Source organism: Melopsittacus undulatus, chromosome 4 (assembly GCF_012275295.1).
Source record: "Melopsittacus undulatus isolate bMelUnd1 chromosome 4, bMelUnd1.mat.Z, whole genome shotgun sequence".
NCBI classification, from domain to species: Eukaryota; Metazoa; Chordata; class Aves; order Psittaciformes; family Psittaculidae; genus Melopsittacus; species Melopsittacus undulatus.
In genome coordinates, this window is record NC_047530.1 from 99,425,582 (window position 1) to 99,451,038 (window position 25,457).

At 40.0% G+C, this 25,457-nt stretch overlaps 2 protein-coding genes across 4 annotated transcripts in view; one reads left to right on the forward strand and one right to left on the reverse strand.

Moving 5' to 3' along the window:
* The first annotated feature begins 6,747 nt into the window (after positions 1-6,747).
* SFR1 (SWI5 dependent homologous recombination repair protein 1) lies at positions 6,748-11,316 on the forward strand. 3 transcript variants are annotated; one of them, XM_034062092.1, is made up of 4 exons: positions 6,748-6,783; positions 8,758-8,873; positions 10,245-10,631; positions 10,852-11,316. In XM_034062092.1, the coding sequence occupies exons 2-4, from the start codon at positions 8,778-8,780 to the stop codon at positions 11,041-11,043; spliced, it is 675 nt and encodes a 224-aa protein (XP_033917983.1). In that variant the 5' UTR covers positions 6,748-6,783; positions 8,758-8,777; the 3' UTR covers positions 11,044-11,316. The 3 variants fall into 3 exon arrangements, with proteins under 3 accessions (XP_033917983.1, XP_005154596.3, XP_033917984.1); XM_005154539.3 differs by lacking the exon at positions 6,748-6,783 and adding an exon at positions 7,004-7,036; XM_034062093.1 differs by lacking the exon at positions 6,748-6,783 and adding an exon at positions 7,389-8,476.
* A 2,468-nt stretch (positions 11,317-13,784) lies between these two features.
* The window catches only part of CFAP43 (cilia and flagella associated protein 43), a 45,509-nt gene continuing 33,836 nt past the window's right edge, over positions 13,785-25,457 (reverse strand). Inside the window, 11 exon segments of the mRNA XM_034062084.1 lie at positions 13,785-14,199; positions 14,850-15,003; positions 16,209-16,289; positions 18,263-18,427; positions 20,227-20,383; positions 21,166-21,278; positions 22,004-22,211; positions 22,600-22,688; positions 22,991-23,077; positions 25,069-25,176; positions 25,260-25,379. Coding sequence (XP_033917975.1) covers positions 14,042-14,199; positions 14,850-15,003; positions 16,209-16,289; positions 18,263-18,427; positions 20,227-20,383; positions 21,166-21,278; positions 22,004-22,211; positions 22,600-22,688; positions 22,991-23,077; positions 25,069-25,176; positions 25,260-25,379 — 1,440 coding nt within the window. The 3' untranslated portion in view covers positions 13,785-14,041.

Consider the following 25,457-nt stretch of genomic DNA (forward strand, 5'->3'; position numbering starts at 1 on the left):
TATTCTAAATGGAACCTGAAGCTCCTTGAGAAGGCAATAGCTAAACAGCAAGACTTTCCAGTCACAGGTATGGCACAAAAGCTCTGTCTGGAGAAGGGATTCTTCTCTTCAACATTTCCAACCTCTGCCTATTGTCTTTGAGTGTTAAACACATCTTTAGAAAATCAGCAGTTACAGCTAGGCACACCTACTGGGAATGCAAAGTAGTAGTATCTCCTGCATTATAGTAGTACTTGTGAGAAAGCGTGTCACTTTAGGTTTGAGAGAAAGCTAGGAAAAGGAAGTGTTAGACCGGGGTAGTTTAACAGCTTCTACGCTTGATTTTTAAAACAGAGAATCCTTCTTTAAAAAAAAAAAAAAAAAATCTGACTCAGAATTCCTCACTGACATGGAAAAAAAAAGATGTTACCAAACAAAATAAACTGCAGGGAGTAGATGATAATATTCTTGATTACTCTTTGCACCCACATATCACATATGATTAAGTAGGATGCACACATATGTGCATTGTTGGTCCTAGAAAAATTAATCCCACACAGGAATTCCTATCCAGGCATAGATGTGCAGTTTTCAGGTTAGTTATACCTGGATTCACAGGCTCAAGAAGAGGCAGGGTATATTCTAGCTAAAGTTCCAGGGTGATCTATCTACTGATCTAACTCCTGTGGAGTCTTTCAAGAGAAAACTTGTCAATGCATACCCATGTGTTGAGTTACCACCAACCATTTAACCATGATGAAATAGTTTATTCTGGCATATGCTACCCATAAAATGCTTATAATTAACTCAAGAGAAAAATGCATTAAACTGTAAAACATCAACAGAACAGCTCTTTCAGCTGTGTATGGGATGTACTGGGATAATTCCAGTACTGGGAGATTTCCAGTTACAGGAGTGCTTCTTGAAGTGGTATTGCATGGCTGTCATCAAAGAGGTTGGTGACAAAGTAAGCTTGTTCAGTGACTATTGATATGTATGATGGAGGTCACTGGTGCCATGACACAGGCTCAAAGCTACAGGGGCTACTGATTGGAAACGTTCCCAGTTAAGGTGGGAAGCATTTGCTCACCTGGGTCACTAAAGAATTTTCTTCTTTCATTTAGTATCAGTTCAGCATTCCTGGACTACATTTAAGACAAATGTTCTTCACCCAAAATACAGTTTCCTTATTGTGTTGAGAGGGAGACTGGTACTGCACACACACATTAAACACAGTGTGAAACGCTTACGCTAACGCAGTCAGCTGCAATTCCAGTATCTCAGCACCACATGAAATTGTGCCATTAGCTCACTCCATATGCCACACTTCTATTAATTTCCATCAGGATAGTGTAGTTCTGCTTCCCTTGAGTTCAGCAGGAACTTTCACAATGACTTCAAATGTCGCAAGGGCTAAGCTGCAGTAAGTCAATAAAACAGTAAAAATAATATAAGAGTAATCACTTTAACCCATTGAGGCTGTAAGAAACTACTACACACTCACCAGTAAAGCTCTTTCTCTATGCCTATGCAGAGAGGGACTGAAAGTAGTTTTCAGTGGGAACACAAATAAAAAATTTGCACTAAACCAATACAGTTCACAAACATTAAAATAACCATTTAGAAATGAGCCACAACTGGTATAAACAGTGTATTTTACCCAAGAAATGAGAAGTCAAAAAGCTTCACTGGACATTTTACTTGCTAAAGGAAATGGAGCAGCAGACATCCTTGTTTTCTTCCCTATAGCTGAGTATTTTGAGAGGAGGGTTGATAAACAAGTATTTACTGAGTTCCCATTGCCTGTGAGTATCTTAAGTCTTGACTTGTAAAGAATTTGCTTCAACCTGTCTATTAAAATGTGGGAGTTTCACATCGGTTCACAATTCTTGGTGAATTGCCTTACTTGCAATCCTGAGGCAGCTGTCATAGAATCATAGAATGGTTTGGGTTGGAAAGGACCTTAAAATAATCTAGTTCCAACACCCCTGCCATGGGCAGGGACACCTCACACCAGAGCGTGTCGCCCAAGGCTGTCCTTAGACACGTGATTTTGTTTGCATGAACAATACAGACATACCCCCCAGATCACAACAATTATGCACACTTAAAACCTCATGTAAGCTACTAAATGTATGACCAGGACACCAGGAGAGAGCTTTAAGCCAGCTCTCAAATGAGTGTATTAGTCTGTGAGCCGCGTTTGCAACAGAAGCATGGTCAGCACTGACAGCATTGCCACACTGGCATCGTAGACCTCAAGATGTGACTTCATTGCCAGCAGTACCCAGAGATGGAAAACTCCCATGAACACATTTGTATTTCATCCTTATGAAAAGACCTCCTAATTTTTACTTCATAAGGTTTTCTCTAGCCATAGGTAAATGACCTAATTTCTTTCTTAATGACAGGAAGTGTATTTTTGAATCCCACCTGCTGATCCTGCAGCTTGGTAGGGAAGGAGGTTTGCTGGGTAGAATGGCTATTCTACCATCTAACCAATGACGCTGCTGATGTGTTGATGGACACTACTCGCTCATGACTATACTCAGAGCAACAGTAAAACCTCCAGAATCCAGGAAGAAGGTAAGATGTGCCTTTCCATTTGTGTTTACCTGGATAACTTGTGTGGTACCCCAATTTAATGAGTCCACCCAAGGCCTCCAGACTATAGGTAATTGCCCTCAAATTAGCTCATCTGTGCTTGCAAATAAACCACATCCACTTCTTCAGCTTCACTAATTCCAGCAGCATGAGTAAATGCCAGAAACCTAAAAGGTACAGCACAGCACGATAACTTCTTTATTAAGTATGTGATAAAACAGTGACTCCAAGCTCCACTACAGTCCAAATATCTTTAACACAAAAATATGCTCAGACCATCACAGATGACAAAAGCCACACCAGGGACTAGTTTAGGTGAGGGCATAGATTGAAAAGGCTTGAGTTTTCTTAAGGTAATGATCAATCAGTTCTCCAGCAAAGACATGAACACGGAAGGTCTGTTTATTGTTTCCTTTGTCTGCTACAGCCTCGTAAAGACTTCAAACTGTAGGTTTTGGCATGCCTGTGTCAAAGAAAATCCCACAAGCAGACACAAAACCAAGAGACAGTCCTTGTGCCCTTCCCTTTTATTAGTCCTATGCCTCACCCACTTGGCCATTCACACATGCAGCAAGGAGGCCAAGGAAGCCCATCTCAGCTTTCTCTTGCATTATCTTTTGTAATGGCAAATTAAAGTGCCCCTTAGCTACAATAAATTATGCCAGTTTTTCTTTTCAAGACACATACATTGAAAATTGAAGTAAAAAATAAGGGAGCGTTTAAGCCAGGCCCAAATGTAAAGCAGAAAAAGCAACAAAACTTAACTTTTGCTTTGGCTTCATGCTGATGTCCTTCTAGTGACTTCACTGTAATTACTGGACATTTGCACTATTATGAGAGCAGAATATATCTCCCAAGGACAGGTTTTGTTGCAGTAAACTGGTTTTACTCCTGGAATCTGGTCTATAAAGCCCTTCCCTTGATATATTTACATGACTATAGTCAAGTCAGAACAGTTTTCTGAGGAGTGAATTACAGCCAGCAAAAACACAGCCCCAGGCCCATGCTGAGGTGGATAGGATTTGAAAATTTCTGCAGCAGTTAGTGGTTAGGCACATAAAAACACTCCACCCTCCTGCCTCAGGCGAGAGAGAATACGCAGACAGTGCAGAGTGTACTTCATGCGTCAGGATACATCATTTGGCTTTCAACAAGATCAACAGATTTCAGAGACATGAGAGAAGGTAACACAGATCCTTCTCAAGTGTGTGCCTTAAGACAGTATGTTGACTAACATCTCAGTTACTCACAGGTAATGTTTAGAGAGAAAAGTCCTGGCTGTGCTGGCCAGCAAGCTGTTAAATGGAAGTCCTCCGATGCTCCTGGCACTCTGAGAGAACTTAGAAAGGTCAGACTGGAGTCTCTGAACACAAAGCCAGTATCCTTTACTATTACTTTCCATTTTGGCTTTTTTACTACAGATGATGTATATAGGGAAATATAAGATGCTCTTGTCTTGTCACTGCTGATGTGTGAGCCCTAGTGCTTGTCTGATAATATAAAATTAATGAAACAGACAATACATAGAGAATGTCTTTCTATTGTGCAGACAAACTTGTGTCAACTGAAAAAAAAATATCCAATCACTACAATGTCATCACAGGAACACCAAAGAACATAAAACAAGGAAGCACATTTTCCATCTAGTTCCTTGTAGAAACAAGTTTATCTGAAGGGCAGCAATATGTTCAGCAGATAGAGCTCAGTAATTTTATTACCCTGTGCACAATTTCCTCTGTATTTTTTTCTTATGCTTTGCTTACCCCAAACTACTCTGATCACAAAAGAATCTAAAAAAATAAATCCAACAACAGCATGATACTTCTCAATAAAGCCTGTTTTGCAGGGAACCTTCTACCTGCCTGTACATACTAGTGAGCTTAACTGAACAGTATGAGAAACACTCTCCATGTGCCATAAACACGCCAGGATAAGTAACACATTTTGCTGAAGGTAAACAGATGTGCACTTTTTGAGAGGAAGATGTTTGTCTCCTGTCTGCTATCACCAAGTTGCAGATAACATAATAACCATTGGTACTGTGTTTCTGCAATAAAAGTACTGGATAGTCACTGGAGAGTGCCTGATGACACTCTAGTTCCCAGCTCCATCAGGGCCCTTCTTTCAGGTCTTGGACAAGTCATGTTTTTGCAGTAGTACATGTAAACACCAAGTAAATCCATAGGCAAATGTGGTAAAACCAGCTAAATATTTAATACCAACCTGAAACAGGGCCTCTTCCTAGATTACCCATCAGTGAATACTGATGATAGCATTTCCTTTTCTCTACACTATGTGTAGTACACTAAACTCATAAACCCAGTTTGTGGACCCGTCTTTCTGTATTCACAATCTCAAGCAAACTGTAATCTTTACTTGGGGTGGGACATGTGGGTGTTGCTCGAGTAAAGTAGCAATGATAATGCACAGGATGATTTTTTTCAGGTGTTACGTTCCTGTAAAATCATACTGGAATCTCTGCTGGCAAATGATCTAAAATCTCAAACTTTCTGTTGTTCTTGTGCAACTCAACTGTTAACATGTCTGCACAACAGAGTATGAGTAATTTAAAGCAGGGACCATCCTTCAGTCAGAAGGGATTATGTTGCAAACTTGGACACATGCCATCTCAAAGCTCCAGAGTATCTGAGGTCCAACCCACTGATACCTTTGCAGCAGCAAGTCTGTAGCACTTTTACTGTTGTGCTCAGGAGTCCATTTTTAACATTAAAAAACAAACAAAACCACAAACAAAACAAAGAATACCACCAAAACTAAACTTATGACATTAAGCCAGCTGCAGGTATTAAACAAAATAAAGGCAGGTTTACTGGTTTAAAAAATGCCTCCAAACTGCCTCAACAGTTGAGATATTGAGGTTTTTCACTAGATGATTATAAAAGATCACACAACTTAGTCACATAATCTAACTTGCCTCATTTGCTACTGGAACAGTCTAAATTACTTTCACCCAGTAACTCCTATACAAGGAGAAATACATAGGCCCCGAGTTCTCAGATTTCCCAAAGTGACTTGTTCTAGGTGGGATTTGAATGCTTCAATACTTTTTATTGTATGAGAGAAAAAGGTTGTTATCATCTCTGTGAAATTCTATTTGAAGTGAGTGAATCTGTGTATACTTGTGTTTAAAAGCACAGTAACGGCTAATATGTGATCACATCTGCCCTCAGTGCTTACTCACCTCTCAGTGCAAGAGTGTGTCTTGCTCAGTACAGATGGAGTTACACGAGGTGAAGAGACAAATGCACATCCTCCTCTGTGGCTGTGAGGCACAGTAAGGCAGGAAATCAATGCATTTGTGCTGCAGAAATTAAGGGCGTGATATAGCAAAAGCACATGCGTGCATATACTCCACATGCAACACTAGGCACAGCTGTGCAAGGCCTCAATGCACAGCATGGAACAGCAGTGCTGAAGGAACCACAGAGCCCTCATCCCTGTGGGCTGGGACGTATTGCTGTTACACTTCTGCAGCTCATTGCAGCTCACTTGCTTGGTCCTGACAGTTATATCTGAAAAACACTTTGTGCAAATCAGTTTTGAGAAATGCCAAGTCCATGTGGAGAAAGCAGGTCAGCAGCTTGGAAGGAAAGTTTGCTGATAAAAAAAATCACATTTGCTTCAGCAGAGTCTTTGGGAGCTGGGGAACTCTAATCCTGCTCTGAAGTGCATGACTGCAACTACAGCTGGGGCTGCTCCTTGTTACAATACACCTGCCTGGTTCTCCACTCAAGTTCCTTCACTTCCTTCTCCTTCGCTCACAACCAAGACAGTGCTCTTCAGATCACATCAGTGTGTCCTCAGGTACAGACACATTCTCATCCCCCTTCTGCGAGCAGACAGTGCCTGAGGTAGAAGTGACGGATGGCCTAGGAAGCTGAGCTTTCCTTGTTTGTGCCAAGAGGCTGGGCCGCGCCTGCCCTGCCCTCACCTGGGTGCCCCGCACCGGGGCCCCAAAAACCCTCCTCTATTCGGCACTTTCACCACAGCAACACCCGATCCCACATTTACCGCCCGACCCAGCGTGTTAACAACCTTATTGCGCCCGCCCGCATCACACCATTACCACGCCCACCCCTTCTCCTGAGCGCAGGCGCAAGGCGATATGGCGGAGTGCGCATGTGCACTGCCCTGAGTCCTCCCCTTTCCCGGAAGCGGGAGATTGAAGCGTCGCGGTCGGTGAGGGTTCGATCCGCTTGGCTTCTCTCTTCTCTCCCCACAGTGCTGGGGTGGGAGAAGGAGGAAGCGGGTCTTTCACGGCTGTCCCTTTCCTTGGTTCTTATCCTGGATCTTGGCTCAGCTCGTCCCGGAGGCGCTGTTCGGGTCTCCCTTTGTTCCGCGGCGTGTGGCTCGGGCTGCGGTTGTGTTCCGGTGCTCCGTTTCTGGGATGTCTCTTGACATTCTGTGGTGCCTCACCTCAGAAAGAGCTCGGGTCTGTGGCTGTGCTTATGGGCTGCCTTATGGCAGCCTTCTTTCTGCTTCTCTGCAGGGTGTAGAGCTGGCTGGAGGAAAGTTGAGTGATAACAGAGCCTTCGGTTGGTGAGAGGAGGGTGTAGAAGGAGCGAGTGTTGTTACGTAGTGTAGCTATAAACAGGAAAAGTAAAGCACGTAGCATCGGGGACTTACCCAAAGCAAAAAAAAAAAAATATAGTACTGAAGTGCAAAATTGTCCTTTTTTCCCCTTCTAGCCCGAGTTTTCCTTATTTACTAGATAAAAGAATATTTTTTCTGTGTGATAAATAACATTGCAGCTTGAAAATGTAAAGGATACTTGAGCTGAGATACTGGGGAAGGGTTTTAAGAGTGCATATCTATGTGATCTGGTATGGTGGGGGTGTCCATGCCTGCGGCAGGGGGCTTGGAATGAGATAAACTTTAAGGTTCTTCCCCACCCAAACCATTCTGTGATTCTATGAATGTGCTTTGAAACAGAGTTCAAATAACAGTATTAGTGAAGCACTGGAAAAAATATTCATTGTAGTCATGGTTATTTGAAGACAATCTCACTGGAAGAGTTACAGGACAGCAAGATAGGATTCTACTGAAGCTCTTAAGTTTGAACTGATTTTGCTGCTGGGGAAGACTGGTTACATATTTATGACCTACTGTATACAGATGCATGAGGCAGCTTCTTCTAGGCTCTTGCTTACAGTAAGAAATAAAAGCCTCCATTGTATTTAAAGGGTGCGGTGAGCTTCCTGTTTAATTGATAAACTCTAAAATACCCAGTTAACTGGATTTTGTTTGCTCAAGTTTGGGAGGTTTTAAATCAAATACGATATATTGAAATTTGAACAACTGGAGGAATGTTGACTTGTAAGATAATTGAGGACCCGTGTGCCCTTTGGTACATGCTGGGAGACAGGGCTTGTCATTTTAATTGAGATTCTTTTCTGAGCAGACTGGGGATGCTACTTTCGATTTAAAATTCTACTTGTGTGAGTAATTTCTTTTTTAAGCAGCATCCCCAGAAGGCTCAAATGAGAGATTGGATTATTTTGGACTTTGTAGCCAATTATTTTGTTTTCTAGAAAAGATTATTTGTACATCGAGACAGTAAAAATCTTGTGGTTCCAACAATCCTTCTGTCTCTCTTTGGGATACAGTTAAAATTAAAGGCCTGGTTCTTCACAGCTGGTTTAGTGATTATTGTTCCTTTGAGTCAGACAAGCATTAAAGGTCACCCAGGTTAAGAAAGCACAGTTTGTTTGGAGTGACCTTTTTTGATGAGTTCAGTGTTGCAGAATCTGATCCATGCAATGTCTGATTTATAGATGGACTGTACCGGGTTTGTTTTGTAAGTTGTCTTGCTCCTTTTTAGCACTTGAAAGAGGATATCAGGTTGGAAAAACAGATATTGTGGAGAGTAACTGTAAGACTTTATATTATTTTTTGTTTTTTAAAGAAAAAAAATCCAGAATTTTAGGATTGAGGGGAAAATAACCTACAAAATTCATAGTATAGTGCTTTATACCAGTCAGTAGTGTTGTTAATCCTCTTGAAGCCACTCACAAAGCAAGATGTCTTTTTTGAACTTGCCAATTAGAAAATCAGCTTTAGTACTTCTTACTAGGGCTTTTTCCTCATTTCTGCATTTCTCTTTATAATCAGGTGAAAATGGCACCATACGTAATTTATTCTGTCTTTTAACAGAAATTGCTATCCATTGTGAGATGGAAGAACCAGTTCTTGATAAATTGCCATCTTTGTGCCATACTCCAAAGGATTCTGGGGCAGCAGCTCCACAGGCGACTAGTTCAGGGAAACAGGTATGAAAACTCATTGGGTTTCCCAATAATGTGACTTTTTGTAGTAACAAAAATATTTGTGAAACCATTAAGTAGTCAGAAGTCACTGAGATACTGTTGCTGGAAGGCTAAAGATAAGCAGCTTATATGCATAGCTACAATGTTGTCCAGGTAAGGAATGTGCTCAGTCTGCTTTGCTCTGAATATGCAGGTGTTTGCTGTGAAAACAAAGTGATGGAGCTGTATAAACCAAATGCCATACTAATAAATGTAAATAGTATTTAGGGCTTGGGGTGGGGGGTTTGTTATTTTCATTTTTTCTTTAATCTGTCATCTTCAGTTTTCCCAAATCCTAATTTTCGAGGTTGCTGTGCATGCAGGCTGACCTTCTGCTTACACTTGAACAAAATACACTGCTTTTAGTTCCTACATTCTCTGTACTGCTGAGCTCTGCTTTGGTGTTCATCCTAGCATGTGTTATGGTGATGCTGTCACACTCAGTACCTGGACCTATACAGGATAGGGCTAGTTTGCAAGTGTTCCTTAACTAATCCTTCTCCCCCATATTGTAGTATATTTTCACAAGTGAAAATACTAGGCACGTGTCATGAAAACTAACTCTGAAGAAAAAAAATCACTCTCTAGATGCTTATCAGTCAAGAATCTAAAAGCATGAACAAGTCAAAATTAGATTATTTCTAACACTGTCAACCAGAATACAGATGTTTTATACAGGCACTCATGTGGGATGAAAAAAAAACCTAACCCTCCTCTCCATTGAACTAGAGGAGGGAATTGAACTTGATGGAATAATATTAGCCATGTTGAAATATGCCATATACTTTCTGCATAAAGACTAGATGAGTAGGTTTGCCTCAGCAGAATACAGGCTTTGCTCCCACAAAATGTGGAAGTAGATCTTTCCATATCTTGCAGCTGGGTGTGCAAATACATATGAAAAAAAACTTAAACAGCAGAGGTTTAGACTGGATATAAGGAAGAAATTCTTTACTGTTAGGGTGGTGAGGTACTGGAATGGGTTGCCCAGGGAGGTTGTGAATGCTCCATCCCTGGCAGTGTTCAAGACCAGGTTGGGTGAAGCCTTGGGTGATATGGTTTAGTGTGAGGTGTCCCTGCCCATGGCAGGGGGCTTGGAACTAGATGATCTTGAGGTCCTTTCTAGTCCTAACTATTCTATGATTCTATGAAAAGAGGATGTTTCTTCAAATTTGTGAAAACTATGGAGAAAATCAGGAATTCCAGCTTTACAATCATCTTTACATACTCATTATAGTCTATGTAGATAATAACCAGGGTAAACAGTTCTTTGAAATTTGATCAAAAATTAGGTTATTCTGATCCATCTCTTTCCTTGGTTTTAATATTTTCTAGCCAATGAGTGCAGCTCTGAGGGAGCGATTGAGGAAAACAAGACGTTCATTTAATGCTAATATTGCAGTGGCAAAGCGGCTCAAAATAAATGCTGAAGAAAAAGACTGTCCTGATGCTGACAAAGGGTGTCTGCCAAAGACAAGTACAGATTGTTCCACATTGCAAGATACTTCAGAAAACCTAGAAGGAAATGGCACTGGACATATATGTGTCAAAAGTCCGTTACAGGAGAGTGGTCTCTGTGGATCTGGAGAGAATTCTGATGTGCTACAGACTCGTCTTAGTCAGCAGCAGTCCCTGGAAGAAAAAGTAAGCCTGCTGAAACAAGTGCAAGAGAAAGAAGAACTACTTCGGAGGCTCAAACTGGTTAAGATGTATCGATCTAAGGTGAGGCAGACCTCTGAAAAAGCACTTTTGGTAATTCTTTGAAGTGGAATTGATAGTGTAATCATCACATATTAATTGAGCCACAGTATTCGCTCTTGTGTGGTGTTTGTGTAGTGTCTGTTTAAGGTAATTTATAAAAATAGATCTGCAGGGTATCAAAAAACTCCACATTTCAGCAAATGATAACATTTTTTTTTTGTTTCTTTTGTCCCCATTTCAGAACAACCTGTCTGAACTGCAGGCTCTGATAGTGAAATGGAGAAGTAGTACCCAGCTGATGCTATATGAACTCCAGTCCGCCTTTTCTGCAGACGGCAAGAAAGTGAGTCTCACTCAACTGATAGATACTTTTGGATTAGAAGACCAATTACTGCACTACAGCAGAACAGAAGAAGACTTTGTAGATTCATAATCTACAGGTGTAAAAAGCTTTGAATTACACACATGCAAAAGCAGAAAAGACTGAATGAATTCTGATCACATAAGAAGTATTGATCAGACAGTGGACTTTATGCTTTGAGGTTATGAGGATTTCTTGGGAGTTACTTTTAAAGCTGTGTACTTAAATACAGTAGGCACTGTAAAAGGCATTACCTAAGAGAAAACAGTGAACTCGTGCTGTTCTGGCTTAACAACTTGATTAATGAATCATTATTTAATAAAAATCAAATTAAATGAAGCCATACTTTAATAGGTAGAAGGCAGCCCATTCTTTGGTTAGTCTTTGCAAGGTTACCTGTACTGATATAGTAACTCAAGTTATCACTTCTGTTGACGTTCTGATGGGGAAGAGTTCAGTTCATTGTTCATAGATATGTCCGCATTTTACACGTCTTCCTGCTGCCATTCAGTTAATGACAGCATTTTGGAAGTTAACTAATTTTCATGTTGTTAATATTCTGAAGCCATAGTGAGATGCTCTCAATAGCTTTAATTGTTCCTGAAGGAAATGTGCCATAATGAAGTCACTTTCAGATACTAGTCCAGTCAGCTGTCTTCAGAGAAGCTCTCTTAAGCATTCTCCCACAGCCTGAGATATAATGGAAGGGAAGGCAAAAAAACTGTAACTAACCCCTCTCTCCTCTACTATTTCATCTGAGAGCCAGGTATTTTCTCTTTTCAAAAAAGCAAGAAAAACAAGGCCTTGTCTAAAGGGAGTGATTCCAATACAGCATCATAAAGCTGAATGAAACTTCAGCATTTCATTTACCTTCCAATAAATGTCTTTTTTTTAAATGCTGTTTTATCTTAGCCTCAAATTGCTTATTTTCTTATGATTACCTGTGTGTGTAGTGTGGTGACTTCTGCCTGCTTTTATTTCTTTCAGATCTCTGCTTGTCAAATGTAATATGTGAGTCGTAACTACTCTGCTATGAATATTATTTTATATACAGTCACATTCCTTACTGGCTGTACCATAACTGGTTTGTTTACAGGTGCAATTTCCTGTTTCCCATGGGAAAGAAAATCAAAGATCATACAGACCTTTTTAACATTGATCGGGCTTATTAGACTTAAATCTGTACCCACAACTTGCTCTTAACAATATTGATTGTTGCTGTCCACAGAGAATTAATGAAGAGAACCTTTATTGCTAATCACATTTTGAGTATTAAGACACTATTTCTTCTGCCTCTTGAGGTTAGTAAAAAAAGATGATGGTGCCTGGTAAAGGGGGTGGTTCTGTTCACTGAGTTCCTTGGCAAATTTTGCTGCTTCTAGGCAAGCTTCCGCAGAAAACCACCTTGCAAAAGGAATAAAGATGTAACCAGAATCCTTAGAGACCCCAGTTACAGCAGTAGTTTTCTTTCCAAGGGTAGATTTTTTTTTTTTAACTAAGATACTTTAGAGTCACAGAATGGTTTGGGTTGGAAAGGACCTTATGATCATCCACTTCCAACCCCCTGCCATGGGCAGGGGTGCTTCACCTTAGACCATGTCACCCGAGGTTCTGTCCATCCTGGCCTTGAACACCACCAGGGATAGAGCATGCACAGCTTCCTTGGGCAACCAATTCCAGTGCCTCACCACCCTTACAGTAAAGAATTTCTTCCTTATATCTACCCTGAACTACCCCTGTTTAAGTTTTAAACCCATTTCCCCTTGTCCTATTGCTACGGTCCCTAATGAAGAGTCCCTCCCCAGCATCCTTGTAGACCCCCTTCAGCTATAGGAAGGCTGCTAAGACATCTCCATGCAGCTTTCTCCTCTCCAGGCTGAACAGCCCCAACTTTCTCAGCCTGTCTTCATAGGGGAGGTGCTCCAACTCCCTCATCATCCTCTGGACTTGCTCTCAACAGCTCCCTGTCCTTCTTATGTAGAGGACACCAGAACTGCACACAATACTCGAAGTGGGGTCTCACGAGAGCAGAGGGACAGGATCACCTCCTTTAACCTGCTGGTCACGCTCCTTTTAATGCAGCCCAGGATATGATTGGCTTTCTGGGCTGTGAGTGCATACTGAAGCTGGCTTATGGTCAGTTTCTCATTGACAACACCCCCAAGTCCTCTGCAGGGTTGCTCTGAATCACTTCTCTGCCCTACATATAGCTGTTCCTGGGTTGCCCTGACCCAGGCATAGGACCTGCTACTAATGCTCTTGCAATGGAATGGGTTAAAAACTTAGGTGAATTTATGAAAGGAGAAGAATTGACACATGTCATGGAAGAGCGAAATAAAGATGTGCAGGTAGATCAGTACCCAGCAGTAGTTAATTATTTCAAGGGTTCATTGTTTTTCTTAGCTGTCTTGGAGAGTTCTGGCAGGAGAACAGGCTGCATATCAGTGTGAATTGGGAGACAGCAGCAACTATTTCAGAAGGCCAGATGTTTCCAACCTGTTTTTCCTGTGATTCTGCCAGTGGTAGCAGCCACTGCTAATGGTGGCTGTGGGTAATTATGCTATTGTAAGCCACAGCAGCTTTCAGGCATGGGCCAGGTAGCACACGTGGTCATGACAAAGCATAACTTAACCTCGCAACCTACACCTCTGCCATTGCAGGTGCAAATAGTTTTAAAGAAGCAAAAATAAATCAAAAACAAAGATGTAAATTTTAGCAGATGAAAATTCATGCAGTACTTCACTTTCAGAATGTTCTATAATTGCATATTGCAGACTAAGGCTATACAAATACACCCATTCTTCTATCGGTCTACAGTATCTTGTACCCTGTTTTCTGCAATGAGATATAGGGTTTATATAATCAAAACAGCAGAAATAAATCTCATGAACTGAAATAGGTATAAAACATACAAAACAGACAAACATACATCTTTCAAACAAGTTCTTTTTAAAGAAATTACAGAAGAATTATGTTTGTGGAAAGGCAAGTTCTGGGAGAAAAAGTAGATGTTAAAGCTCCTTTTCTTAGCCATGACCATGGTATTGTATATCTACCTGGACTCTCAGTTTTAAAAAATAGGGAATAGTCTTGATCGCAGTCTTTCAACCTGTGCCTGAAGAATTTCAGACTCTTCTTTCTCTTCCTTGATCTGCCCCCGTAGGTGTTTCTGCTTCAGAATCTCTTGGTAGCGCTGCCTTGCAACCTTTTCAGCAATATGCTGTGTGTCTGCATAAAACAAAATAATAAGGGTCAGCCTGTACTTGTAGGGGATGTACAGTCTATATTTCTATTGGACATGTCCTGGGGTTATTCCAAGTTCTGTATAAAATAGGCAAGCACTTTAAAGAAGGCTCACAGTTGGGCCTAAGAGCCTGTATAGTACTGAATAAAGCAAAAAGAAATTCCAAAAGGCAGTGGGAATACTTCGTTTAGTTTCTAGCAAGTATTTTGAATATCTGTTTTCCATTAGTGGCAAGAACTCTATAGTTTTTGTAATAATGAATACCTTTCTCAGCTTTACATTACTACCTCTGATCCCTTAAATGGTGAAAGCAAGTGTGTTGAACAGTTCTGAGAAAGAATGAAAGCCCTTTGCCTGATGAGGATATTAATGACTGTAATATTCTGACTTGAACAGTTTCAACAATTTAGGTAGTTAGCTTTGGGTACAAGAACAACAGTCTCTAGGTATACTCTTAAATAAACAATGTTAAACTGTTGTGGGAGAAAGGGCACTGCTAGTTTTGCACACAGTAATCAATCAATAGGTGCTCCTTCTCCCTTAGCTGATGCTGATGGAGAACAGGACCATGTAGCCTTGGAGGTATTTTCTGAATGTTCTTTGTTTGTGACTTAAGTGTGTTACTGTGACTCACCAGCTGCCTCAAAGATATGTCTCCTTTCTGAAGTAGAGACCAGCATTTCTTTCAGCTCCAGGCTGAGCTCATAGTTTTCTTGCTCTTTTAAACTGATGCACTTCTCCAATTGTTTAACTTTTTTCTGGCGGTTTTTCACATTCTTCTTGTGCAGCTGTCAATTTCCAAATAAACAAAGCAAATATAGATTATACAAAAGCTGTTCTGACAAACTTATGATAGAAACCTATAATCATAAGCACTGCATGGTAGCTCAATGAACTTGTGTATTTTGGTTGGACTAACAGCACATTCTAGCTTTGCTTTGTGTAGTGTCTTTCATGCACACTATTACAGTATGCTTTATGGTATTCTAATTTAAGTGGCTGACAAGGACCAAGGACCAAGTATGGGCCAGGGAGAGAGATCTTTTAAAGGTAAAACTTGAAAGGCAAAGGGAGTGAAGGAAGCAAGTGGAAGCAGTGAGTTGAGAAACTTTCTTGGCTTCTAGGAGCAGCTAAAGAAAGCGTGGTCATGCTGAAGTGGCTGGATGAGCTGTAGAGGGACAAAAGAAATACTAAAGCCTGAAGAGGAAGAGGAGGCTTATGCCAGCTAAAGCAACCTAGAAAAAAAATCCAGTGGAATCACTTGAAAACAAGGATAATGATAATTTGAATGCTGAAATAGATGAGGGAGCCAACAAATCAGACCGTTGTGTCTCATTTTGAATATAGGGGGGCAGTGATATTAGGAACAGGCTGGCACTCCTGAAGAGAAACATTAATCAGTGAAGACTGGAAGAATGCTTCTTTAGAAATGAGAGAGTGACTTTTATAGGTAATGCTGTGTAAGAAGTTATAAGCTGATCTTTTGGATGAAGCCTTGGGTGATACAGTTTAGTACAAGGTGTCTCTGCCCATGGCAGGGGGGCTGGAACTAGATGATCTTAAGGTCCTGTCTAACCCTAACTATTCCATGATTCTATGATTCAGATGTTCAGGAAGGAAAGCATTTAGTTCTAGTAACAGGGTAAGTAGATTTCTCTCCATAGAGTTGATCTATGCAGCAATCCATGTACAATGACTGCTTCCAAAGACTTTAGAGAACTGCTACTGTAGACAGCTCAATGCAAGCTAAGGAAACTATTTAAAGGCAGATGAATAAATACATGGAAATAGATAGATAGATAGATAGATAGATAGATAGATAGATAGATAATCCATCTGTGTGTACTGTTATGGCTATGCTGCAACAGTCCTTGACTTAGCATGCCTATATCAGTTGCACTTAATCCTTACAAATACCTCTTGCTAGTGAAGGAGAGGAGTTGCACTTAAACTAAAAATGTTTCTCAAATGTGGTGGTTCACTTAGGATTTACCTCATCCATCATGCCAAGAGTCTGCTCCATCACTGAAATGCGGTGGGCAACGTTGCTTTTGTAGTTCGGCACAGTTAGGAGCTGATGAATTAAAACCAGAAAGAAACAATCTTATTAAGCCTGTTTGTTTGTTCTCAACAATTTCCCACTTCTGTAAAGACAATTATATTACATGAAACTCAAAAACCCAAAAGTTTTACACAGCAGAAAGGCTTACTAGTGATCATAAATGGACGTTGTAAAGATACTTGTGGATGTTGTGTGAATATTAAACTGTACCCTTGCTAAAAAGAATGTTAACTATTATGTGTTAATGGAAACAAAGACCAAGTAAATTTGTTGTGAGGTTATCAAAAAGACCCCAAGCTATACTTTTGCTTATTAGGTAGTCTAAGCTAACACAGCTAGAAAGCAAAGTGCTGTACAGTCTGTCTTTAGGCCAGAGAAGAAAGTGATTATTTTCTGTCAAGTGGCTTCCTAGTAATTCTTACTTCTTTTACTGTTCTTGTATCTCCATAGTAATTCATGTTTCAGACAACTTACTGAAGATTTTTCTTGAGGACTGCTACTATAACACTTCTTTATCAAATGGCAAATGGTAGAGTGGGCTGTATGACCCATAATAGGCAGTAGACAGGTTTCTGTAGATACAGATTCATCCTTCCAGAGTATTGCCCCACCAAAGTGACTGGTAAAATTTTGTGGACTGCTCTAGTTAGAAGAGGAGAAACAGGAAAGACCCAGCAGGCTCCTTACCTACACCACCAAACTTCTTTCATGCACTGCTTTGTTAATAGTCCTTATTCCAGGTGTTCTCAGGTCCTTGTCCACACACATTTATACAAGCCATCTTTCTTTCTGTTCCTTTTGTTGGGGTCTCTGTTGCCTTGTCTTTTCCACTAACCTCACATTTCTACTCACAAAATCATGTCAAGCCCCTCAGAGCATTCAGGTGCTGATTAAATTGGTATCTGCCTCTGCCATGGGCAAGTTGAAGTCTTTCTGAAGGGCAGTAGTTCTGTTCATCAGTTTAAATTAAGTTTGAGCTAACGGCAACACTCTGGTGATGAGTGTGCTACAAGAACTTTCCAGTGTGTTGTCGCATCACCTTGTTGGAAAGCTGTTTTGTTGGTGTTAGTTATGGAAGTCCCTTGGGTGTGATTCAGATGTGAACAAGCAGTTTGGAGAGTAGAAAAACAAATGAAGCCTGAGCAAAACATGTGTTTTGGATTTTCTTTTCATCTTCTGATTGTATTGCAATACCCTTACATGCTCTCCAACATTCTTCATTTTCTCTGTGCTTGCTTTATAGCTCTCCCACACTGCAGTATACTCATCCTACAACATCCCTTACTGTAAGTCTTTTGCCCCCCACCTCATTGCCTTAGTTTCATCAGCTTTTTCTGCAACCCTCTACATCCCATACTACAATACCCTCGGGTTTCCCCTACAATCTTTCCTCATGCCCCTCTCTTCTCCCACTGTTATCCTTGTCTCTCTCCCACAGCCTTTACCTATGTTTTCTGGCCTGCCATCTGGGCTTGTTCAAAGCTATGTGGGTGCTGATTTGCTGGCCAACTGCTGCCTCTTGCCTGTCAGGCATGGCAAAACAACTACCTGTCATTCTGCTACTGGGTCAACAAATGGCAGTGAGCAGGGCTCAGTGAGGCTTCTGTAGGAATGCTCTATCTTTGTACCCTGAGCAGAAATTATGTTGTTTCTGTGAGATACCAGATGAGGGCACTTCAGACCTTTCACTTTAAAGGAAATTACAGTGCTTGATTTAAAAAATCTGTTCGTGGCTGCAAAACCCTGATTCCTTACTTTCATTGCCAATTTTGAAATACTAAAACTTAGGGCTATTTTTGCCTTCATTTATGCCTGAACATCCTAAAGAACTTCATCACTGATCAATCTCCAGGGTAAAACTGAATTGTTGAAATATTAGGCATCAGGTTTCCCAGTAGAAGTAAGAGATGAGGCAGAAACGATCTTACAAGTATAGGCAGCAAAGTATTCTGCAGTCAAAATATGAATAAGAGAAAGTAACTCACTAGCTGGCGATCTTTGGAAATAATTAGTGATACAATATCCCGAGCCTTCTGTTGCAGATCTTCTATCTGCATTCTCATTTTCCTGTGTTCCCATTCCAGCTGAAATATCTTTTTAGAGAAGTCTTTATATTCCACCATGCTAGCAATTTTTTCTTCTCCTTGAGCCTGAAAAAAATAGATTAATCTTAATTAACACACTTTACAGAATATGGACTTCTTATTTGCAACAAGATAGGCAAGTTTTCAGAGTTATAATTTTAGGAAGGAAAACATGCTATATTGCACTGTCTTTCCAGACTGCTCCAGATGGTTATCTTTTGTGGAATTTTGTACCCTTTTCTGCTCTGTGGCACAGCCTTGGATCATAAAGGGAGATGAAGAAAGTTAGAACTATGCTCTCCCTCCATCTTCCTATAAGAATGCGAAGGCATTTTAGCAGTACAAAATATAAGCTTGCTCTGTATAAAGTATTTTGCAGTTGCTACTGAAGGCTTTGTGTAGTAGCAGTAAGAAGCTATTTTTGTACAGCCACAACACCTAAAAAAAGAATGTTTAATGAGAGTATCATAGAATCACAGAATCATAGAATCCCACTTTGGAAAGGACCTCAAGGATCATCTGGTCAATTTTTTCTTGGCAAACACAGTCTAGACAAGATAGCCCAGCATCCTCTCCAGATTAATCTTAAAAGTATCCAATATTGGGAAATCCACCACTTCCCAAGGAGATTATTTCAAAGGCTGATTGTTCTCATTGTGAAAAATTTTCCTCTAGCATTCAACTGGTATCTCTCCAGGAGTAACATGTGCCCATTATCCCTCATCTTTTCCGTGTGTCTCCTGTAAAAAAGGGAGTCTCTGTCTTCTTTGTAGCCACCCTTTAAATACTAGACCTTGCTTATGAGATCTTCCCTGAGCCTTTTCTTTAGGTTGAACAAACCCAGGTCTCTCAGCCTTTTCTCATTCAGCAGTCTTCCCAGTCCTTTGATCACCTTTGTGGTCCTTCTCTGGACCCTCATTTTTAGATAGCAGGGACCAAAACTGAATGCAATATTCCAGAGGTGGCTTGACAAGAGCTGAGCAGAGTGGGACAGTAACTTCTCTATCTCTGCTGGTGATACCCTTGTTAATGTAACCCAGCATCCTGCTTGCTTTCTTCACTGCAGCAGCATGCTGTTCACTCATTCTGAGCTTGTTGTCCACCAGGACGCCCAGGTTCTTTTCCACAGAGCTGCTTTCCAGCCAGGTAGGTCCTAGCCTGTGCTGCACTCTTGGATTGTGTTTTCTCAGGTACAAGACGTTACACTTGTCCTTGTTGTACTTAATAAGGTTCTTGCTAGCCCACTCTGCCAGCCTGTCCAGGATGGCTCTCCCTTTCAAAGTGTCCACTTTCAGTTTAGTATCATTGGCAAACTTGGCCAGGGCACACTTGATCCCATCTTTCAGATCACTTATGAAGATATTAAACAGTGTTGGGTCCAATAGCGATTCCCAGGGATCCCCACAATCACCAGTTTGAAAAGTACGGAGAACTATTTTAAGTATGATCACCAATTTCACCTTACATAGAAAAGCGTATTAGTTTTTTAAATCTTAATGTAAGCTACTCTTCAGATGCTACTTAACATGACTGTAAGTTTGGCTTGAGGGAATTTTTGAACTTGTGCCCAAGATATTAGCATTTTCTATTTACAATGTGTGTGTGAGTGATGGCATGTCTAAAGGGTGCTGCTGTTTCATTGATCTGAATTGTATTGATCAAACATCAAGAAAGCAGTCTGTATTGCAATCTTTACATCATGATAAGAGACATTACGGAATTCTTAATAGCTTCTAGATTACAATTGAGCCTACTGGTGTGTAGTAATGAATTTAAAGTAGATGTTTCTGGAGAAAAAGCAGAGCCCCTGAAGGACAATACATTTGTTTAAAAAGCTTAAATTTCCATTGGATAATGTAAATTACCATGATATCGCGATTCAGTTCTTCAATAATGCTCTTACTAATGAGAATGGCATCACTGTATTCTGGGATCTCTGTGTTTTCCAGTTCTACCTGTTCTTGCTTTAGCAAAAACTGGATAGTCAAATTCAATTGAAGTTTCTTCTTCTCCTCTCGCAGCCTAAAATGGCAGAAAATAAAAACCATGCTTAGTGCCTTCTACAGGTATATATAAATCCTCCCATGATTCTCAAAATGTTTATATTTATTGCTGGTAAGTGTTATGTTCATCTAGGGGTTACTCTTTGACAGCCTGGTTTCTATTTTCTCCTAAAGTGACTACAGAATTTGCATCTTATTTCTACATACAAAGTTTTCAATCACTGTATTCAGTTTAACATACTCTATCTAGCAGATGTTGTGAGAGAAAGTGGTGTTACTGAACAGAAATCTGAACAATTGAAAAGGAAATGGAGGAGACTCCCAGCCAGCACCCATTTTCTTGTGTAATTTATCCTGGGGTTTGTTCCTGAATGACAATGAATCTGAAAATTACATCATGGAAAAACTGCAGATCTAAGCATGTCAGTGAAATTGGGTGTCATGTGACACATTGCAGTTGGGAGTGATCACTGTATCTTAGGCCTACATGAGTGAAATTTAACTGAGCTACCTAGCACATATATGGCCTTGAAGGCCATTTCTGTTGTAGTGTTTGGGCAGTGAGTTTGCATTGAAGACTATGGTGCCATCCTTACTGATGTTGTTACCTAAGAAGATAGATTAAGAGTGATGTGGCCTGCTCGTATGTGCTGTAATTACACCTCATTTCAGGGATATAGGTCTCAAATGCTCCTAGATAAAAGAGAGTTAGAGGACACGGCTGTGTAGTTCTGTAGCTTTTGGTTCTGGTTTGGTGGAGTATTAAGTTGTAGCTGAACATAGGAAAAGAAACAAAATTACCAAGTGAGTTCTTGGAAAATGCCTTCTATATCTGAATCAATTACGTCACTGTCATCTACTCTTCTCTGGAGAAAGTCCTGCATCTCTGCCAGAGTCTTGGACTTCCATTTCACCTAAGCAAGCGAAACCATGACATTCTGAACTTTTTCAACTTGTATGTCAGGGCAAGCCTCTTCAAGAACAGAGAAGACAAGTTCTTAAGAAGACATATGTATGTATAAATATTCAGCCTGCTATTTTGAGAATCCCAGTAGAGCACATGAGATACAGAGGTTACAATCCTTACAGTCTGCTCAGAAAAGTATTTATTCATTTATGCATAGTTTATTCACATGAAGGGAAATAATATTTCTTTTTCTCTTAGTGAAATTTCATTATCTCTGTCTCTGGATATTTCAGATTTACACCTTTATGCTTTTAAATTAGAACTTTCCAGCTACACCCAACTGAACTTTTTTAAATGAGAACTTTTCCAGTGACACAGAATTGGGAATGCATTGGTGCAAAGGTAGGTAAGCTAATGGGAGAGAATTACTCCAACAGACCATAAAAGTCAAATACCTTAACAGTATTTTGGTATAGATGGAGAAAAGGAAAATTATCTTTTTTTAAAAAATGAAACCATATCAGTATCACAATAATTTCTGATCAAGTCTGTCCACATTAATATGCTGATTTTTTCCTCTGAAGGAGAACTAAAACTTCTGTGTCCAGAAAGAACTTTCATACTCAAATGTAGCTTAGGTATCCTGCAGTGTTATTTCACTACCACTTTAGCTCCAAAAAAGTTCAAGACCTGGAAATATCGAGTACTGGCAAAATAAAGAATTTTACATACCAGCTCCTCATTCTCCATTTTCTCTCGTCTAGCTAGACAAAAACTTTCCCATATAGACAGATCTAAGCCATCAGGCATGTGCTCAGGACTATCCAGTTCATCCATGGCTTTCATTAAAAGGGTAAGGGCGCCTTTGTTATCTTCAGCTGAGCCCAAACACTTCCCATAGGGATTAGCTGTGTCAAGGACAGTTTCTTTCACTGGAGTCCTAGTGCACACACACAGAGTACATACAGAGTTTACTTTTAATTTTCTCTTGTGTAAAAAAAGCTCACAAACAACTAAGAACATTTCATACTCCCAATCTCTTGCAAAGTGCAAACAGGCAATACTACATCTTACATAAAGTAAGAATATATGGTTTTGAGACCTGATGATTACTTAGATTGCATTTAAAATAGATTGTGTGAGGAGAATAAGGCAATGCAAAATAGCAGCTGTTAGTATGATAGGAAATCAACGATTGTTAGCTAGCCAATAAAAAGCAGTCAGTCTGATTATCAAAATAATTGAGACTATTGAAATAGGTAACATTCTCATTCTTGGCTCACAAAAAGTGATAGTATTTAAAGAGATGTAATGAAGGGGGATCTTACTTTGGTCGCTGCCTGTAAAGTTGGAGAAGTTCCTCAAGGAGATCGGCAGGTATGTCAGCAAACTCCCTTGCAAAACTAGATTCCACATTCTAAGAGGGAAACAGAAATCTTTCTTGTTACCTTAATGTTATTTTTCAAAAGAGCATACACCTGCCCATATCTTAGAAATACAGAACATGGTGCTCTGCTCCTCCAAGTACTCCCAAGTATCACAGGAATCTGGACTATTTATTAAATTCTTCTGTGCACATATTCTCCCTTACAGCTTAATTTCAGTGATCAGCACATTGACCAGAGCTCATCCTGTGGTTACAGTGAAGTATGTTCTCAGTATTGAGACACAGCATTAACTGTTTAACTTCTGAATCTCATTGTGTTTGTCAAGTCTCACCTTCTCTTGAACTATGGCATTTTCATAGATGTCTATGTAAGCCTCAATTTTACTTTTTGTCATCTGGATTGTTCTTGCAATCTTGACCTGTAGCAAAAGCAAAAGATTTCAGGAATGAAACTCAGCCAGCAGAAGCACTGAATGGCCATTCATATACACTGATGAAGCTAAGACTTTATTTCTAGACAAAACCTTTTGAGCTATTTTTGCAATCAATGTAATGCCTTCTTCAGCGGGTTCCTTATAGATACTGCTAAAAAGTGAGCAGGTGAGAAATTAAGCTAGTCCACTGCTTAAGAAAGTGAGAATTTTGTGGAGGAAATATATGCAAATGCTTATAAATCTTCTTTTTAAACTTCAGAATGCGTGTTGCTACTTGTTGACACTTGCATAGAGATTTTCTTTTCCTTTCATGTCATCACAGGTAAGACCAATCAAAAATTCCCAGTAAAGCATTCTTCATTTTAGAGTGCAGTTTTCCTGTTGTCATGATATAGTTCTGCTACATGTCCAGATACTAAGCTCATCTGTTTTCTTGAGGCTATTCAATGCTTATATTCTGCTGGGGAGACCACTTTGATGTATTTGACACTTTGCATGGACCAAAAATTATACCAATAGGAACATTTAAAAAATGAAGGAAAACAAAAAAGATGTATTTTGAAAAACATATGCTGGTATACACTTGGTCTCAGATACTTTTAAAAGTACTTCAGCCTATACTTTGGAACCTCTCCCTGTAGCTCACATATGAATGACTCCTTGCAGCTCCAGATACAGAGGTCTGCACAGGTCAAGTAAATCTGACATGGGGAGGCAGGAGTATATATGTGTGTATATATATATATATATATATATTTTAGTATAGTCCACAGAAATGTGGACTCAGGAACAGGTCCATGAAGACAAATGGGCAAATGGGCTATATTGTCCCAAGCACCAGAACCAACCTGCAGACTACCACCACTTATATCACCTGAGTCACATAAGTATTGGCAGAACACAGGAATCGGAACTGTCACTCAAAGTTATTACTGTGGGCAGTAAGCACTCGTACTGAAATCTTGATCTACTACTTGTACTCTCCAGTCTTTTTTTATGTGTGGTTTTACAGGGATGGGTAAACTCTTCAGGAGGTTAAATTGGTCAATAAGGATATAAACACTTTGTATTCCATTGTATGTTCTGCTTCCATGGTCAGATACTCATACACAACCTCTCTCTAGCTTTGAACTGGCAAAAAAGTCAGTGTGGCCCTGGTCTATGTTAGACACTAAGTGGAAAATGTGATTTCATCACACATTCTTTTGTGCACCTTCCTGTCATAAAAGCATCACAATTGGTGCTTCCAGTTTGATATTGCATACTAAAAAATATTATATATCAGGGGACTGGAGCACCTCCCATATGAAGACAGGCTGAGAAAGTTGGGGCTGTTCAGCCTGGAGAAGGGAAGGCTGCGTGGAAACCTCATAGCAGCCTTCCAATATCTGAAGGGGGCCTATAGGGATGCTGGTGAGGGACACTTCATTAGGGACTGTAGTGATAGGACAAGAGGTAATGGGTTGAAACTTAAACAGGGAGGTTTAGATTTGATATAAGGAAGAAATTCTTTACTGTTGGGGTGGTGAGGCACTGGAATGGGCTGCTCAGGGAGGTTGTGAATGCTCCATCCCTGGCAGTGTTCAAGGCCAGGTTGGATGAAGCCTTGGGTGATATGGTTTAGTGTGAGGTGTCCCTGCCCATGGCAGGGGGCTTGGAACTAGATGATCTTAAGGTCCTTTCCAACCCTAACTATTCTATGATTCTGTATATAGAAAAGAAATAGCAGCATGCCCTTCTCAATGTGTGGAGCTTTACCAAAGAACTCTAGATGAACCAAGATGAGTATCTATTCAAACCATATGTATTTATAATGGATGTCACCTGCACCAGTTAAAAAAAAAATGAAGTGACCCTGTAAATTGTCAGAAAATCATTTATGGCAAAATTTTGATTTGAAAAAAGCAGTCTTCACAAGAAAGTACATTTTAAATATTACTCTTTTCCTAAGCAGAGCATTTCAAATGACAACTTACTTTTTCTTTCTCCTTTTTCATAAGGAAATTACGAAGTCCATTTTCTCTGGTGCCCAACTCTTCATCCAACATTAGAGCATAAACAAGATTGACTATTTTGAGTTCTTCCTGTGAAATGATTGTAATAAGAAATAAATTAACATTCCTGCTGCACAGAGGCATAGATGAAAAATGAATGTTCTCTGCAATACCTGATAGATGACCATCTCTAATTTCACTTTCTTTTCAGAGAGTTTGTGCACAGTCTCATCAAAATTCTGTGTTGTTTCTTGTATAGAAGCTTCAAGCTTCTCCAATTCATCTTCCAGTGACTGGAAAAGGAAGGACAAAAGCAGCAATATTACATCTGAAGGAACAAATAAGCTCTGATATAGTATATCAGATGCTGG